This window comes from Erigeron canadensis, chromosome 5 (genome assembly GCF_010389155.1).
Source record: "Erigeron canadensis isolate Cc75 chromosome 5, C_canadensis_v1, whole genome shotgun sequence".
In the NCBI taxonomy this organism is placed as follows: Eukaryota; Viridiplantae; Streptophyta; class Magnoliopsida; order Asterales; family Asteraceae; genus Erigeron; species Erigeron canadensis.
The window spans coordinates 17297850-17315664 of record NC_057765.1 but is presented as its reverse complement, the minus strand read 5'-3'; the positions used below and the strand labels follow the sequence as shown (position 1 = coordinate 17315664).

The 17815-nt window shown below is 38.0% G+C and overlaps 3 protein-coding genes across 3 annotated transcripts; 2 read left to right on the top strand and 1 right to left on the bottom strand.

The window, feature by feature from the left end:
* Positions 1-514: 514 nt before the first annotated feature.
* Positions 515-1454, top strand: LOC122601266. Its single transcript, XM_043774029.1, has 2 exons — positions 515-1010; positions 1438-1454. The coding sequence occupies exons 1-2, from the start codon at positions 515-517 to the stop codon at positions 1452-1454; spliced, it is 513 nt and encodes a 170-aa protein (XP_043629964.1).
* Positions 1455-5190: 3736 nt separating this feature from the next.
* LOC122601265 lies at positions 5191-6213 on the top strand. Its single transcript, XM_043774028.1, has one exon. The coding sequence runs from the start codon at positions 5191-5193 to the stop codon at positions 6211-6213; it is 1023 nt and encodes a 340-aa protein (XP_043629963.1).
* A 5575-nt stretch (positions 6214-11788) lies between these two features.
* LOC122601263 (platelet glycoprotein Ib alpha chain-like) lies at positions 11789-12516 on the bottom strand. The gene is made up of 2 exons (XM_043774027.1): positions 12490-12516; positions 11789-12238 (listed from the first exon to the last, which is right to left on the bottom strand). Exons 1-2 carry the CDS (start codon positions 12514-12516, stop codon positions 11789-11791), a joined length of 477 nt encoding a protein of 158 aa, XP_043629962.1.
* Positions 12517-17815: the final 5299 nt, after the last annotated feature.

Here is a 17815-nt window from a genome sequence, read left to right as displayed (position 1 = left end):
GATTGTTCAAGTGTGTTCTTTGTAGATGGCCCAGGCGGCACAAGGAAGACCTTTTTGTATAATGCTCTACTTGACGAGGTTCGTTCTTGTGGGCAGATTGCCCTGGCCACTGCTTTGTCAGGGGCAGCGCTAATAACATGCCCGGTGGTCGAACAGCCCACTCAAGATTTAAGATTCCCCTCGACCTCAATAATAATTCTCTTTGTAACATCAGTAAACAAAGTGGGACTGCTCAGCTACTCCGTAAGGCCAAACTTATCATATGGGATGAAGCCTCGATGGCTAAACGATAAGCGGTTGAGGCATTGGATTGAACAATGCAAGGCATAACAGGCGTAAAACAACCATTTGGCGGTAAAATAATGGTTTTGGGAGGCGATTTCAGACAGGTCCTGCCGGTTGTCAAAAAAGGAACCCGCGCACAGATTGTAGACTCGAGCCTACGGATGTCGCCTTTGTGGACTGTTATCAAAAAGATGCGTCTAACTGTAAATATGAGAGCACGAACTAATCCATGGTTTTCGGATTTTCTTTTAAGAGTGGTGATGGGGAAGAAGAAGTGATTGATGGAAGCTTTATTCGCATACCTCATGATATGACCATCCCGTACAATAATGGAGCTAAACCAAAAGAGGATTTAATTAGTGCCATATTCCCTTCTATGGATGTCAATGGAAATTCTTCGGGGTACATAATTTCTAGGGCCATACTGTCAACTAAAAATGATAATGTCGATGAGATAAATGATGAGTTAATTGGTAGATTCTGCAAGGAGGAGCAAATCTATTATAGCTTTGATGAGGCAGAAGATGATGTTAACAAGTATTATCCGATTGAATTCTTAAACTCGCTTAACGTTAGTGGTTTGCCCCCTCATTGCCTACGACTGAAAGTTGGATGCCCGATCATACTATTACGTAATATTGATCTATGGAACGGGCTGTGTAACGGCACAAGGTTGATATGCAAAGGTTTTCAACGAAATGTCATCGATGCCGAGATAGACGTTGGTCAGCATGCCAGGAAAAGAGTTTTTTACCAAGAATTCCTCTGTGTCCATCTGAAAATGATATGTACCCCTTCAAGTTGAAGAGAAAGCAATTTCCAGTCCGTCTTAGCTTTGCAATGACAATAAACAAGGCGCAGGGTCAGACCATTCCAAACGTCGGGGTATACCTACTGGAACTCGTGTTCTCGCATGGACAACTATATGTGGCACTATCTAGGGGGATATCACGTGAAGAGGTGAAGGTGTTGGTTAGGCCTACCCAAGAATTCTCTTGACCTGGAGTATACACGGCAAATGTGGTGTATAGGGAAGTTTTACAAGATGCATAGCTTATGGAAGGTATTAACTGGTTTTAAGTACCATCTAATTTTATTTTTGTGTACTTGGCTTAATTTATATTTCACTGTTTTCTTTTTCATTGTGTGCAGGTTTCTTAGTTTTATGAGCAATTCTGTACTTAGTCCATTTCACGACGTCTACAAATTAAGTTCAGGTTAGACCTTCCTGTTTCGTATAGATAACAAGTTGAAGTTTTTTGAATTATAAAGATTTAGGTGATAGGTGACGAGGGCGAAAGTGATTAAAATATGTATTGTTATTATGATAGCTACCCACATATTATGTTGAGATGTTCATTTACCATCACCTGCACCAAATGAATTATCATCTAGAATTGGTTGTTGGTTAGCATGTGAAAAGAATATAGATATGTTTTGTGCTTAAAAATAGGATCCCTTTTCAAACATATTCTTGCATCCCGTTGTCATCTTCGTGTCATACTCAAATGTATATGGCCACATATCTCAGTGTATCTGACTCGAATGGAGTGTCTCCATTTGTATGCCATAGAGCAGATTGAAAACAGATGCATTCAGATTGTTGATAAACCAATGGATGTGATATGTGTATATAGCCACATATCTCAGTATATCTGACTCAAAGTATGCTATATAATATTGTTATTTGCACCATCTTATATCAAATCTGTTTTTCTAATACGACTGCTTTTCTTCATCGATGTTTACAATTAGAAAATTTCTACTTTGTGTATTATTAGGGGAAACACACATACTGTCCTTCACCAGGTAATTCTAGAAATCACCATTTGAATTGTCATTTTTGTGTACATTAATTGAATCGTCCTTTGATAATTCTAGAAATCACCATTTGAATTGTCATTTTTGTGTACATTAATTGAATCGTCCTTTGATAATTCTAGAAATCACCATTTGAATTGTCATTTTTGTGTACATTAATTGAATCATCCTTTGAATATGTGGTTATGTTCTCATGTCATAAGTTGTGTTACATGATTCGAATAACATGCAAGTTACTGTATTCTAGGTGTTTGATTTCCTTTTCAGTTTTGAGACTATGTCAATTGAATTTGTTTAATTTTCTAAACATGATTTGGAGTAAAAAAGCTACTACCGTGTGACAACCGAACGTTTCAAGATGCTAACTCAACTCCTTTGTCCTTACAAGTCATTCATTCTTGATTATTGGTGTATATATTATATTATAGATAGTAAAAATGCATTCATTTATCATTCACTGTTTTGATTTTCTTTTTGTTTAGGTTTGTTAGCGTTATCATCAGTTCTGGACTTGGTCCAATAGACGATCTCTCCTCATTTTCTTAAGGTAAAAACTCTTTTTGCTTATTATACATTAATGTTACGTAACTTAAATGTATTTGTATGCCATTGCCATTCATGACAAGGTGATTGATGTTGTTGCCCATTACTTTTAGACCTAAGTGTTTGTCTAGCGACCCGTTTGACTAACAATAGAATGCTTCCCATTTGACCAACCTGTTTGAACATAGTACCCTACTACAACTGTTTGATTAGGACTCTGTCATGTGTTCTTGCTTTGGTCCTTTTCTACCAAGTCATTAAATGACTTGACATGTTTATCATTTGGTAGGCGCACACTTGCCTACTGATTTCTTGTGTAGATCTAACCATCATAGGTCCTGCTTTAGGTTATTTAGTTTAAAATGTGAGTTATTTAGTGCAACTCAAAACTGGCAGGATGAGTTTACTGGAAGTTCTTTTGTCCCTTTTAATTATGTAAGAAATTGATGTATTGTACAAAGATCAAATTTGTTGCGTTAGGTTCACCATTCATAGGTCCTGCTTGCAGTTATAATTATGGTATATGTACTTGCATCATCTGATTGTTGCTTGCCACAGTTTGCAGGGAATATGTCGAGTCACTTCTATTATCGGCAGAACGGCCTAACCATCGTCTCATTCTTAGTACTTTTTAGAAAGTAGATTCAAAACAATGGTGGTGTCTGGGAATGAAGATATGAACAGCTCAGGGAATGAAGATTGGGTATATTGCAAAACAAAGACTTAATAATCATATAATTCCAACGGCTTTATTTTAACAATTGCATAATTTATTTGTTACTTTTGAATAAGTGTCATACCGGTATTAGATCTTTGTGGACAATCATCCTCTAGATAGTATGTAACAATTTTGTCACTTTGATATTTAGAAATACATTATTAATGCTTTTGACGTAACAGATCAATGTGACCATTTCGGTTTTAAGGCTTTTGACTTGACAGATATGTAACTTCTCAAACTTCATGTTACCTAATACTTATTACACTTTGTAAATTGTCATCATCACTGATGACATACCCCTCTATCGGTACGAAGGCCTTAACATAATGGCTGAGATACGAAGGACCATTCGCGACGAAGGCTCCTGCAAAAGCAAAAGATAAGAATCGTTCCCCTATAAAGTAGGGATTTGATCTTATCATCCCCAATTGATAATTGGGGAAATTATATCACCGGCCTAAGACTTAGGAAACCCTAAGCGGCCTACTTGTTCCTCAAGAATATTTCTCCTATAAAAGGAAGAGCCGTAAGACCTACTAAGGGCATTCACAAAAATATAAAGAAAACCTAGCTGGCATAAAGAGACCAACTCTACCTTCGGGGAATCGCCAACAAACGAGTCAAATCACCTTATAGTCCACATCACATAAACCTTGGTTTGGTACGCAAACATTTGGCGCCATCCGTGGGACCCACTACTCAAGATCCCATAACCATCGTAGGCATTGTTTGCTGTATCGAATCAAGACATGGCTGATGTCCCGCCTGGGTTTGGTCAAAACTCCCAACAAACCAACGAAAATGGAAACCCCGCCCCAGGGTCCGGGCCTGTAACTGGAGCGCCCGGAGGTGATGTCCAACCCGTCAATCAAGGAGCCGACATCGACACTAGTCGCCCCGAACAAACATCGGAGGAACGAAAGGGATTCATGCTAGGGTCCTCGTCCGGACCCCCACAGTTGTTCAACCCGGACTACATCATTAGAAATTACGGCCACATTAGCCGCACCATTAGGTATCTCAGGAGCATGGGAGCACTCGACAGCGTCACCAGGACGCTAAACTTTGACGGGGAGACAGACGACGACTACGACGCTGATACCCCCCCGAGAAGGCTTTGGCGTTATCCACGGAACCCAAGACTTCGGCCCGAAGAAGGTTATGGGTTTGGCCTGGGAAGCGAAGGTTTAAGGCCTCGAACGCCCCTACACCAAACACAACTGGAAGGCGCGGAAGCTCCAATACAAGGGAACACGGCGCCCGAAGCCAACCCTAGAGGTGATGTCCCCGCTACGGGGCAGAGCAACCACAACCCTAATGTGCCCCGGTCCGAACCAACCCCGAGAGGGTCTGACACGACAGGTAACGCGCCTCCAAGACACGAGATACCACCCGGAAGTCATTCAGGAGTCCCGACTGGAACGCATCAAAATTCAGGACAAACCCATGTCGGGTCTTCCGCTCCGGTCTATCGAGTGCCCACCGAAGGGACACAACAATATGTGGGCCCGACCTTCCATACGCTCCCTGTCTCTATTCTCTCAGGCTCCATAGGCCAAGGTCGACCAGGGCCTTCGGGGTAGATCCCGCAGGGTCCCGTGGGACAAAGTTATCCCGTACCACAAGGCTTTGGATAGGAAGGCGTGAATGGGGCAGGAAGTTCACAACATGTTTCCCAACCATATGGCATCCAACCCATCGGAGGGGCCTACGGAAATCCTCAGACAAGGCAGCCACAGTTCCATCAGTATTATCCACCGCAGCATATCGTTCCCCTCCCCACACAAGGACCCTACAAACCACAGAACTGGGGGGCTCCGATGTATCAAAATGCCCTAGAATTGCAGATGGTAGGGGGAAGCGTCGAAAACTCACCATTCATCGCATGGATACAGAACTATCCCCTCCCAAAGGATCTAAAATACCCCTCTTATCTCGGAACATACAAAGGGAAAAGCGACCCGGATGACTTCATTGAAGCATTCGAAGGCGTGGCCAAGATGAAGGTCTTGAACGTACCAGTTGCGTGTCGGATGTTCAAGTATGCACTCGAAGGGGATGCCCGAGAATGGCTAAAAAACGTGGCGAAAGGGTCCATCACTAGCTTCGAAGACCTTAAGGAAAAATTTAGAGCCCAATTTAGCCAACAGAAGAAACATAAGAAACTACATGTGGCAACCCATGGGGTAAAGCAGAAGGAAACAGAGCCTTGTAGGGCGTTCCTTGACAGATTCACCACCGAAACAGAAGATATCGTGGACCTTCCCGAGTCACAAAGGATATCGGCGTTATTGCATGGTCTCCAAAGCAGGGGACTCGTTGAATTTCTGCATAGAGACCTCCCGAAAACGTACGAAGCCGTTCAGAAAAAAGCGCACGTATACCTTGATGCAAGGGACACCGTGCCGAAGGGAGACATTAGCCCGACTCTGGACAAGGAGACTCAGACGAATAGGAAAGGGAAATGGAATAACGACAGAGAAAGGCCAAGATACAGCCCGTATAACAAAGATGAAAAAGGATACCTAAAGCTCAACCTGCCAGAACTCCACAAGAGCCCGAAGGAGATACTCCTCACTGAAAGTGTAGCAAAGACCTTCCCAACACCTCCCAGACTGAGCAGCAAAAATAAGAAAGATCCCGAAAAATATTGTGAGTTTCACAGGGATTATGGCCACGACACGAATGCATGTTGGCAACTGAGAAAAGCAATTGAAAAAGCAATCAACGAGGGAAAACTGTCACACTTGGTGAAAAGCGTCAGGCAACAGCAATATCCTAAAAAGGAGGATGACACAGATGACAAGAAGAAAGTCCCGACAAAACCATCTACACCATCGTGAAGAAAAAGATTGGAAACTCGTCCCGAAGGACCTACAGGGGGAATGTACCCATCGTCACCTTCCTACCCATCTATAACGGCAGAATCTTCAGAGACCCCCTAATAATTTCAGCACTCCTAGAAGTCTCAAAGGTAAAAGAAATAGTAGTAGATACCGGGAGTGAGTGCAATGTCCTGTACGAAGAAGTATTCTGGAAGCTAAACCCTTTGTCACGAATGAACTTCAGAAAGGCAGGGGCTTCGATTCAAGGGTACTCTGGCAACACAGACGAACCGTTAGGAAAACTATCTGTGCAAACAACAATCGGAAAGGGACATTGGAAACGAAAAGAGAAAATCACATTCATGGTAGTTAGTGGAACTTCCTTTTTTCAAGCAATTTTGGGCAGGCCCGGAATTCAAAAGTTCGGAATGATTCCATCCGTAATGCACGGCCTGATCAAGTACGAAACGAATGGGAGAATAGCAACCTTAGAAGGGAAGGCCAAAAAGCTTTCTAATGAAGGCCGAGACGGCTGCGGCGAAATATCTATGAATGACAGGCCATATCATGGATAATAACGAATGGCCCATTTGATAAAGCCCATTACATTTTTCTTTTTCCAAAGCCTAGAGGATATGGTATGTAACCTCAACTTTTATGCAATAAAGGCTTTTTGTTTCCTCTTTCCCTCCTAATTCATACATAAAAAAAAAAGATGAAGAATAGGAAAAAATATAAGACGCAAAAATATGCGCCACAAAATTTTTTAAAAATGGGGACGCCCATAAATATAAAACTCCAGATAACGAAAGGAACAATAGTCCTAGGAGACACCTATGGATATATCCATACAAATCAAGCATGCAAAAACAAATATGTGCAACATAAGACGGCGTTCAAGCTGCAAAAAAGACAACTCTTAAGCTGCAAACATGGTTAGTACTACCAAGACAAGTTTCAAATATCCACAAACATTAAAAGTAAATTATCCAAAACAGCATTACAAGCTGTTATCAAAAGAAGATTGTTTGAAAAGGGCACATTCGCCACGACAAAGGCGCGTAGGCCGTCATTGGGGGATAACAGCAACTTCAGGTTGAATTACATTAGGGGTAATATTGAGCAAGTCTTCCACAGCAGCATTGGGATCAGCAACAATTTTCTCCAGAAACGGAAAAGAAGCTTCCTTCCATTTTTGGTCAGCAACCTCAAGGTCAAGAGAAGCAGTGGCAACAAAATCACCTCTGCAACGAAGGTCACACTTACCCTCTGCAGCAAACTCCTCCAACACGGTGGACCTTTCTTCTGCCCTCTCAGCGGAAGTCAAATTCCCCAACAGCTGCCCAACTTCATCACTATATAGCAAAGATTTGTTCACATAGGGAATGACCTCGGTAACCAACCTAACCCTATCCTCCAACAAATCAACCTGATCACATAACGTCTTGGAAACCTCACGCTCTGCAGCGAACTCATCCTGCAACTTCAACACTGCTTCATCATGAACAATTGCATCTGCCTTCAAAAAATTAATTTGTCTCCTCAAATCTTGAACAATATCCGATGCTTCAACAGTAGTGACAAAACGGGCCTCTCTAGCCTTCAAATCTTTAATTGTTGTTGACAAGGAATGCATCTCCAAATTCTTGGACCTAAGATCAACAGACATCCTAGAAAAACGCCTTGCAATAACCACATCAAGGTACGTATGGAACTGACGATCTTTTTTAAAGACACGAAGGAATGTCTCATTGTCCATATTGTCGATTTTCTTAACATCTTCTGCATTCATGTCCTCAGCATTCAACCACTCTAAAATCTCTTGATCATGGAGGTCTATAAAGAAGGAATTTTTTGTCAAAAACAAAAACAAAAGAAAAAACAGGAGATAATAGAAAAAGAATTTTCCACACCTGACTTTGGAGCAGCAGGTTCGCGAAACGTAGCATCTTTGTCACTCTCCACTGTAATATACCAGAAATCATTCGTGTTCGGGTGCGGAAGTAAGGTGTATAACAATGGTGGATGTGTGTGTGTTAGTGTGTGTATTGAGAGAGAAGATATGTGTGTGTGGAAAGCTTGGGAAATGTTATTAGGAAAATGTGACAAAGTTTATTTTTTAAAAAGTTAAGGCTTGAGGGGTATTTATACTCTAAGTAAAATACATAAGCTCCCCCTCAACCTTATATTAAACATACAAATTAACAATGTAAAGAAATACAACTAAGCACTATTTTGAATTTCTAACATTCTCCCCCTTAGTGCTTGGTTGTCTTTCATCGGTTCCTCCTGTTTCTCCTCCTTCTTTTCTCTGCTCGTCTTTTCTTGTTCTTTCTTTTCTGGTAATCTTGAGCTGCTTTTGATGTTGATGGCTTATCATTCATAGAACTCCAAAAAGCTCTTTTCTTGTAACTATTCCAAGAGTCATTCAAATACCTCTTAGGAATGAAATGCCAGTTAGCACCTTCTGGACGTTCATCGGGCAATCTGATGTTGTCTTGAAAGTTAACTTGAGAAATATTATGAGGACCTCGTTCATGACTTGGATTCCAAAGAACCCATGAACCTGTCTCAGTATAAATAATTCCTTCTCTTGGTCTAATTGTCCTGGCAGCAATAAGATCTCTAATCCTTTAACGCATATCAATGGTCTCTTGGATCTGTCTTATGTGTCTTTCTCTCTGAGTCTGGATGTTTTCATTTTCACAAGGATCAGGATTATCATGTATGGCTTTGAGGAAGAATAAACAATATTTCAAAGTGCCATCTGAATACTTGGGAAAATCAGATGCACGGATAAAGATTTTTCCTCTGAAGCTGTTGATGAAAACAAATCCATCCAATTCTTCTATTGGATCTCCAATTTGATAAGAATTCAATTCATATCCTCCTGCTCTCTGATTTGGTCTTGTGAGATTGATTCTTCTTGTTCTCCTTTCTAGACCAATTTGGAAATCATTAAACTCATAATATCTGATTAAAGCCTGAATGTGACTCTTCAGAGCTTCATAAGCAATGAGTTGATCCGGAGTCTTTGTAATCAGATGAGCATACTGATTATAGAGAAAGAGGATGTCAAAGATTGGCAAGTATTGGAAAGATTCTTCTTGAACAACATAAATGCGACCATCAGCTCTGCGAACTCTAAATCGAACAAGTCTTTGGTTTTGGTACTTGATAGGAGCAAACAATGTTAACACACTTGTAATTGGACTCTGGAACTGATTATACCACACTTCACTTCTAACTAAACTTTCAGCATTCATCATCTCTAACTATGCATCCCTTTGATTTTGATGTCTGAATAGAAAGAATGCTCTCAACCTATTCAAGGTCATGTTGAGTCTTTCCTCAGATGAGCAATAAATCGGGAAGGCTCTTTCTTCAATGTATCTTGCCCTGCATACTAACTCTTCAAGCCTGGTATTCAAATCTAGCATTTGTGCATAATTCTCATAGAAATACCCTTCATTGATTTGCCAAATTCTGTCTCGAGTAATTCTTGGATGTCTAACTCCCATGCTAAGCTCTCTTGGATTATCAAGATTATTTGTATCTTTCAGATCATAGATAATCTCTTCAAAGATATCTTTCTCAAATTGTTCTTGAGACATAGCTGGTCTTGGTGGAGCATCATTAGAATCATCCGAATCAGAATCACTATCATTATCAGTCCCATTCCCTGGTTGAAATGGATCAGGATCACTTGATTGATCAGAACTTGACATTGTTGAGTAATAATGAGAGATGTATTTAACAAGCGGAGGCAAATCATCTTAATCAGAATTATGAACTTGATGAGCTTGAGATGATGAAGGAATATCTACACTTTGACTTTGATCATGCTTTTCAAATTCTTCTTCAACTTCTTCCACATTTTCAAATCTTACTTGCTCAGGTATCTCTTGATCTTGATTTCCTTCTGTTGTATCATTTTGAGCAACATCAGCAATATTTTCTTGACCACTTGCTTCTTGTGTTATGTTATGACCCTCTCCACTATCTTGAATATTCTCCCCCTCAGGTTGATCATCAGGATTTTGATCATCCCGACTCCTTAAGATAGTGGTCGGTCGACATTGTTGGTCAAGCTCAGTGATTCTCTTTTGAAGAGCTTCAGTTTCAGCCTTATGCTTAGTGTCAGTACCCAAGAAATAGAGATATAAAAGAATTGAATGACATATGGCTCTCTTTGGTGGGTTCAAATTAGGCTCTTCAGATCTTAATCTACGAAGGACTGCCATAATGAGAGTATCAGTGGATATACCACTTTCATGAAGCCGACTAGCAGTATAGTCATTCAGATACGCATCACTAATATCAGATTCTGACGAAGATGAAGAACTTGAAGAATAATCAGGAGAATCAGGATCAGGGAATGATTGTTGAATTGGAATAGTTGTGGTAGATATTGATGTTGGTGATGCTGGAATTTCTGGGGGTGGTGTTGATATGATTGGTTGAGAAGACAAAGGAATAACAGTTGTAACAGTTGAAATATGAGGTATAGAAGGTGTTGGTCTAGATGGAGGTGGAGAAATTGGAGTAACAACAGAAGAACCAATTCTAAGTGTACCACCAGTAAGCAATCTACGTGGTGATGAACTGGTTTGAGCCATGGGAAGTTTACCAGTAATAGTGTATCTTGAAGCACGTAATACACTGTCTTGACCTTGTTCAATTCCTTCAACCAAATGAGTCACTAAATTACGAACAATCGGTGATAGTGTCACAACAACTGGAGATTCAGAGATCGGAGTATCAGGAGTAACAGAAACTGGCACATTAGTAGTTCCAAGTGGTTCTACTGAGTGACCTGACGACATCATAACTGTCACAGGATTTCCTGTTGGTTCAAGAGTTTGAACAACAGTTGATGATTCAGCTTCACAACCAGAACCTTTTGGAAAGTGGACAAACATAACACCGGTGTCACTTAGATCAACCGTTAAACCCAATGCACGAATAGCCGCAGCAACTGCTCGAACTCAAGAGAGTTCAAACTGCCGCTGAGCCAATTCAGATACACGGGTGCCTTCGTTCAAAGCTGGCATAATGTTAGCAATGGAAGGACTTCCAAACAATCCTAGAGAGGGCACTAAAGCTGAGCTCTCTATGTTTGTTCCAGCAGCATCACTTAGATGTGCAAATGGTACAACAATCGGTGTAAGTGTCCTAGGGGTTCTAGACAAACGTGCAGAAACGATAGTCAAGAGAGGGGCAGATGTCTCTTTATCTTCAACATCCACAGTCTCTGAAGGAGACTGAGATGGATTACATGGATTTTGCCCATGCTGAAATGAGACGTCAGTCTGTTGAGAGACTTCCGAATGGCTGGAGGAGGTTTGACCTTGCAAGAGTTGGGAGCTCTTGTCTTCTAACCTAGGTCGAACCCGGCGAGTATATGTGGTTTTGACTAATGGAAGGCTAACGTTTTCTTTTTGCCTTATACCTAGCCCTGACCTCTCATCCTCTCGAACATTTTCAACTCCTCCCTCATTTCCACCTTGTTCCTCCGGGATGTCCATGACATCATCAGCAAACTGATTGGCATCATTATCAGATGAATCAATATCAGAAACAGCCATATCTTCTAGTTCAGCTTGTGAAAAACGATCATCCTCAAAGCGAGATCTTTGAATGTTTTCTTTTTGATATGAACAGGAATGGACTTCCTGCGGCCTTGAAGGTATGTCGGTGGAGGAGATAGTAAAACAGTTGTAGATATTGTTGATGAAGGAATATGAGTTGGAATTGATTGTGATTGAGGCATTGCTGGAGGATCTAGTGTTAGAATTTCAGGAAGTGGAGTTGTTTGAATTGGTGAAGAATGTCTAGGTGGTGAAGGTGTTTTTGGTGATTGTGACCTTCTGATGGTTGAGGTTTTAGGAGGTGGTGTTCTTAATGGTTTTGGAGTCCCAGACTCAGAAACAGTTTCCTCAGAAGATGTAGGAGAAGAAGGTTCAGCTGGTTGTTTTCTTTTTAAATGCTTTTTCTTAGATGAACTTCCCTTCTTCTTCTGCTGATACACTTTCTTGCTTAACTTCAATACAAATTTCGCACTTCTTTGTTTCTTACTCTTAAGCCTACCTGAACTGGATTCACCCTCACGCTCTTTTCTTTTCCTCTTTGACCCCTCACTAGGCAACCTATGCACAACTTGGGTAGGAACTGGGAGGTTTACCGGTCCCAGAGTTGTTCTAATCCAGTCCAAGTATGCCTTCTTGGCATCATCAGAATTAGGAACCATATCAAGTAAGAATGATGGAATCAGGTAGGAATAGTTGGGAATACCTGAATCTTTGACAAACTTGAAAGCATGTAGAATAACTTTCCCAGTTGCAAGAAGCCTTAGACTGTGCTTCTTGGTTCTGATTATACTATGGAGAATTGCTGAGAGAAATCTGATGAATGGAATGTACTTCTTGGGAGCAGATATTTTTCCATTTACTGCAACTATCAGCTGATCCCAAAGAAGTTGAGCAATATCGTAGTGCTGATTGAACACAAACCCATAAAATATGTACAGCATTGTCTGGGTCATGTTATCCATTCCTCTTGTATATGGATGAAAACAGTTGCTGAGACCAGAAAACACATAGTACCAAATTCTTGGTAACTTCTTCAGCTTGAAATCAGTTGTTTTGTCAAAGGACCGTCATAGCCAAGTGATATCAAGGCAGCAAACATTACTTCATTTGACTCAAATGTATCATAATCATTTCTCCCATTTGAGTTTGCTTCTGGTAGCCTTAAATATCTTCTGAAATCATCTAAATTGAATTCGAAGTCATATGTATTCTCTCCAGAACGAAGTTCAAATTGAAAATGGCCTTGTCGACGAAGTTCTGGAGATTTAACTTTGGCTTTAGTCCTTGAAGACGATGGATCTTGTGGTTGCACAAAGATAATAGATCTCCACATATCAAATAAATGTGATTCAGCAAGATCAACATTTACTGTGAGAGCATGAGTAAGAGGATGATTATGGAAGATTGCTGAAATGATTGGAAAGCCGGGAGCATTGAAAGGATCATTCAGATATCTATTATTTCTAATATATTGATGGAATTTCCGGCTGTGAGAATTCTTCAATCGATTCATTAATGGAAATCTCTTCATCATGTCCAACCTCTTCTTGATGATCCATTATTTTTATATTTTCTGATTTTGAGACACAAAACATTTAACACACACAGAAAAATAATATTTGAATAGCAAATAACAAGGTTCACACAAACAAGTTATATAAGATACAAAGAGGTTCACAAAGGCGATCAACTCAGTGTATCCTTTATAAATTATTTGTAATGATAAAATAAACACAGAATAGTTAAACACATATTTTCCATATATAAATTTACAAAGAAGTTCACAAAGGCGATCAATTCTTTGTACTCTTATATACTTTGATATGTATAGAACTTTGAAAATTAGATATAATCATATAAGTATGATATATTTGAGAATAATAAAGAAGTACACAAAGGCGTTCGATTCCTCGTATTCCAAAATATATATGACAATTATATGATCATACAAAGCAATTTGTCACACCACACAAGAATAAAAGGAAAATAAAAATTTGAAAGGAAAAAAAAATTTCTAAGTATAGAAAATCAGAACGATCTATTAGATCGTTCTGAGTAAAACTCAGTTAAAAGGAAATGAAACGATCTAAATTTAGATCGTTTTGAAAGCATTAAGGAAAAAAAATGAAGTATGGAAAACTGAAGATGAAACGATCTAAAAGAGATCGTTTTAAACCTTTTGAGAGAAAAAGTTTAAGAATGGAAAAAAGAAGTTAAACGATCTAAAAGAGATCGTTTTAAGTTTCTCATGAGAGAGAAAAAATGTAAAGTATGGGAAAGAAAAAGTAAAACGATCTATAAGAGATCGTTTTAGGTTTTGTCAGTTTAAAAACACTTTTGAAGTGAAGAAAAAAATGAAACGATCTAATTTAGATCGTTTTAAAACTTTTAAGAAAAACTTCACTTCATTTTTGAAAACATAAAGTGACATCAAATACATGATCTCTCTTTACATTTAAAAGTATCAGATTTGAGCGAACCGAATTCATAAGAATTCAGTTACCCATCAATTGAATTCCAAACACACTTTCAAACCACACAGCGATCAGACCCAAGAACGATCCAATTAGATCGTTTTGGTCTCAGTCTCAAGGGATTAACAATGAATTAACATGAAAGGTGAACAGGAAAGGTGAATGGTAAAGTTATTTTACTTCCAAGTCGTTTAGAAATCAAAACGATCTAAATTTAGATCGTTTTAGAAGCAAACAACTCTAAAATGAAATATCTTTGCCAACACTATTTCAGTTAGCCAAACATACATCTAAATTCACATTCAATGGATCAAACTGAAATTTGAGCATGGCATAACAGTTGAATAATGCAAACTAACATTATCATAACACAATTATCTAAACAGAAACACATCAAACCTTTTAAAAACATACTCTGATCATATTTTCGCAAGAACAGGGGGAAGGGTTTTTTAAATTTTCAAAAACATCAAATAAAGCATTTAAACATGTAATAATCATTTACACATATCCTAAACATGCTTCTAATTCACAATGTCAACACAGAATCACTAACAGAAATGAGAAATTCAAGAAAAATCGAAAAAATGAGATCTACATTCAATTTCGAAATAGTACCTGTGGATGTGATTGAAATTAGATGATGTTATGGAAAGAAATGATCACAAACGATTTGAAACAAAACCCTTAACTTCTTTTGATGATCAGCAACAAAAAATTTTATGATGATTTTGTGTGAGAGTGTAGTTTTACGGGTATATGTGATTTAGATAAGAAAAAATGATGGTCTTTCCCTCCTTAAAGAGAAAGATAAGGAAAATGGGGGGTTTGTTTGACTGGGTTGGGTAAAAAAAATTGGTTTAAATTTAAAATGGGCTAAATTGGTTCCTTTTTTTTAAAAAAAATTTTAATTTTTTAATTTTTATTTGTTTTTTCTAATTTTCAAATTTTATATTTTGTTTTTCTAATAATAATGAGTTTCTAATCAAATAGTGCAAATACACAAACTCCCCCTCGATTATGAATTATCCTTTCTCTCCCCCTCAATCATTGCATGATATAAAACATATTGCACGCAAGCATAGCATCAATGTTTGACAGATAATGAATGAAACTAGAGAGATGGAGGATTTTTTACAAAACATGCAGAGGCAAGTAAGCGTATTGGTAATAAGCACTTATTTGAGATGGTTCTTTGAACAGAAACTCATTCCAGGATCATGTGTTGAATATCTTCCAAAGTGGAAATACGTAACACAGACCTTATTACCTACAAAAAAAATTAAGTTGTTCTCGGTACCACTGTTGAATGGGTCCTTTTGTGTTAGAAAAATTGGTCATGGCATACAAATGAGGTTTACGAACAAGAGGTTATTTTTCAAATTCATCACAATACCATTAGAATCAACAATTAATGGTTTTGAAATCTTAGCAGAAGATTTAGATTTTATTCCTGACATTGGTTAGCTAGATTACTCAAATTTGAAATATTTTCTTGTTTGAAACATTTTTCTTGTAATCATTAGCTTTCCAAATTCTTCTAACTGATGAATTAGAAATCCACATTTGTTTACTCATTGAACTTTTCACTTGATGGTGATTTTTTGTTATTGTTTGAAGATTGGGATTCTGTTTCTTTGGAGTTTTAACAGTGAACCAACCATATTGATCCCTATAATAGTTATACCCTTAGATGTTTCTTTTGTGAGAAAACTTGATTAGTTTTTGACATCTTGGATATTGAACTATGTTTAGAGATAGTTTAAGAGCAGAGGTTCTAGAAATAGATGAAACATGAACCTTAATGGTGTTCTTACCTTTGACAGCTGGTGCAAGCTACTTTGGGTGAGTAAAATGAAGTTAGAGCAATCTTAGATTTAGATTCCTTCTTTGGTTCAACTTTAGGCTTTTTGAAAGAAGTTGTTTAACTTCTTTTCAATTTTTGATTGACTTTTTGGTTGAGAACCAGTTTTTGTAGTCATCTTTTCAATCAATACTTTTGCTTTAGCCTTAAGATTTTCAAGAATCTCAATTTTATTCTCTAAAGTCACTTTACTTTGGTCATTAGGTGTGATCACAGGGGTTTCAAAAGAAAGTACCTTCTTGACAGAAGCAAGACGTTTAGCCTTCAAAGCTTGAATTTTCTCTTCAATCTTGAAAAATGATGATAACATTGTTGTGGACATATCTTGAATTTCTTGAGAAGAGATGCTATCATCCTGCAGTACTTTTTTAATTCTCACTCCCATTGGATGGAGTGGAGCAATCATCAGAATTATGATTAGTCATCATATGGGTAGGGGTGGTCTCATTTACCTTTGGGGAATAATCTTGAGTTTTCAGATGTTCAATGACCTTTTGTTGAGACTCAATTTTTTGTTTTAGGTTTTCAATTTCTTTTTCCAATATGGTAGTGGAATATAAGCTCTGTGAGAAATTGATTGTGAAGACACTTGTTGAGACTCATTTTCTTTCACTGAAATGTTGTCTATTTCTTCTAACTCATAAATTGATCTGTTATGAGTTTTCTTGTAAGTATCATTAAGAGCAACATAATCAATGTTTATTTGAATTGGTTTTGGTCTTTCAACATCATCTGACTCAAAGTCATCCTCAGATGGTCTGATGAATTCTTAAATCATGCCAAGGCGAAGAAATTTTTCATCATACAAAGCACCAAGATCTTCTTTTTGAATTTTCTCTAAATGTGCTGGATTCTCACAACCCAAATCAAAAAGAAGTTCTGATCTATCAATCTTTGATTTATTGTAATAAGCAGTGAAATCCAGAAAAGGATTTTGTTCTATTTTGTAGATTTTCTCTTGGTAGAACAAATGTTTGCTTTCAAATCCTCAACTTGTTTTTGAAGAGTTTCAATTCAACTCTTTGAGAAAACAAGAACTGTTTAAGTCAGAAATCTGTCTTTCATGTTTTTCACAATTTGGTCTCATATCTTTCATTTTGTTTGTGAGAAACTCAATATCTGCTTGTCTTGCATTTGCTCTAACCATTCATTGGTTTTCTCACTGCTTAAGGTCTCAATGGTTTGCTTGAGGGAATGGACAGTCTTTTCAAGGTCTTGACATTTATTGGCTTAAATGGACATGTGGTGTTGGTGAAACAACTTTAAGAATGTTACTTGACAAATGCATTCTTTCAAAGAGTCATAGTTAACTTTGAGAGCATCATGAGCTATTGAGAGTTGAGAAAAATCTTCGTTAAGTTATCAAACTATTGTTTAGCTATGTTTAAATTGTTTTCAAAAGAAGATTTGCTTTGTCAAAGTTATCAGCAGTTGTTTGAAGAGACAAGTAGTCAGTTTGAGTAAAAAATTGTACATCTCTACATGAAATGTCTGAATTGATGTTGTTGTTGTCATTTGAAATATTGAATTACAACTGAAAAAGAAATTTTTTTTTATTAAATTTGAATTTTATAAAAAACTTGAATTAGAAATGAAACTAGAACGATCTAAATTTAGATCGTTTTAGATTTTGAAAAAAATTTCTAAGTATTGAAAAAAAATGAAACTAGAACGATCTAAATTAGATCGTT

Coding starts and splice junctions, on each gene's coding strand:
- LOC122601266 (XM_043774029.1), top strand. CDS start 515: ATGGTTTTCGGATTTTCTTTTAAGAGTGGTGATGGGGAAGAAGAAGTG.
- LOC122601265 (XM_043774028.1), top strand. CDS start 5,191: ATGTATCAAAATGCCCTAGAATTGCAGATGGTAGGGGGAAGCGTCGAA.
- LOC122601263 (XM_043774027.1), bottom strand. CDS start 12,516: ATGCTTTCAAGTTTGTCAAAGATTCAG. Junction 12,239..12,489: donor CAAGTTTGTCAAAGATTCAG/GTATTCCCAACT, acceptor TTTGTATTGAAG/TTAAGCAAGAAAGTGTATCA.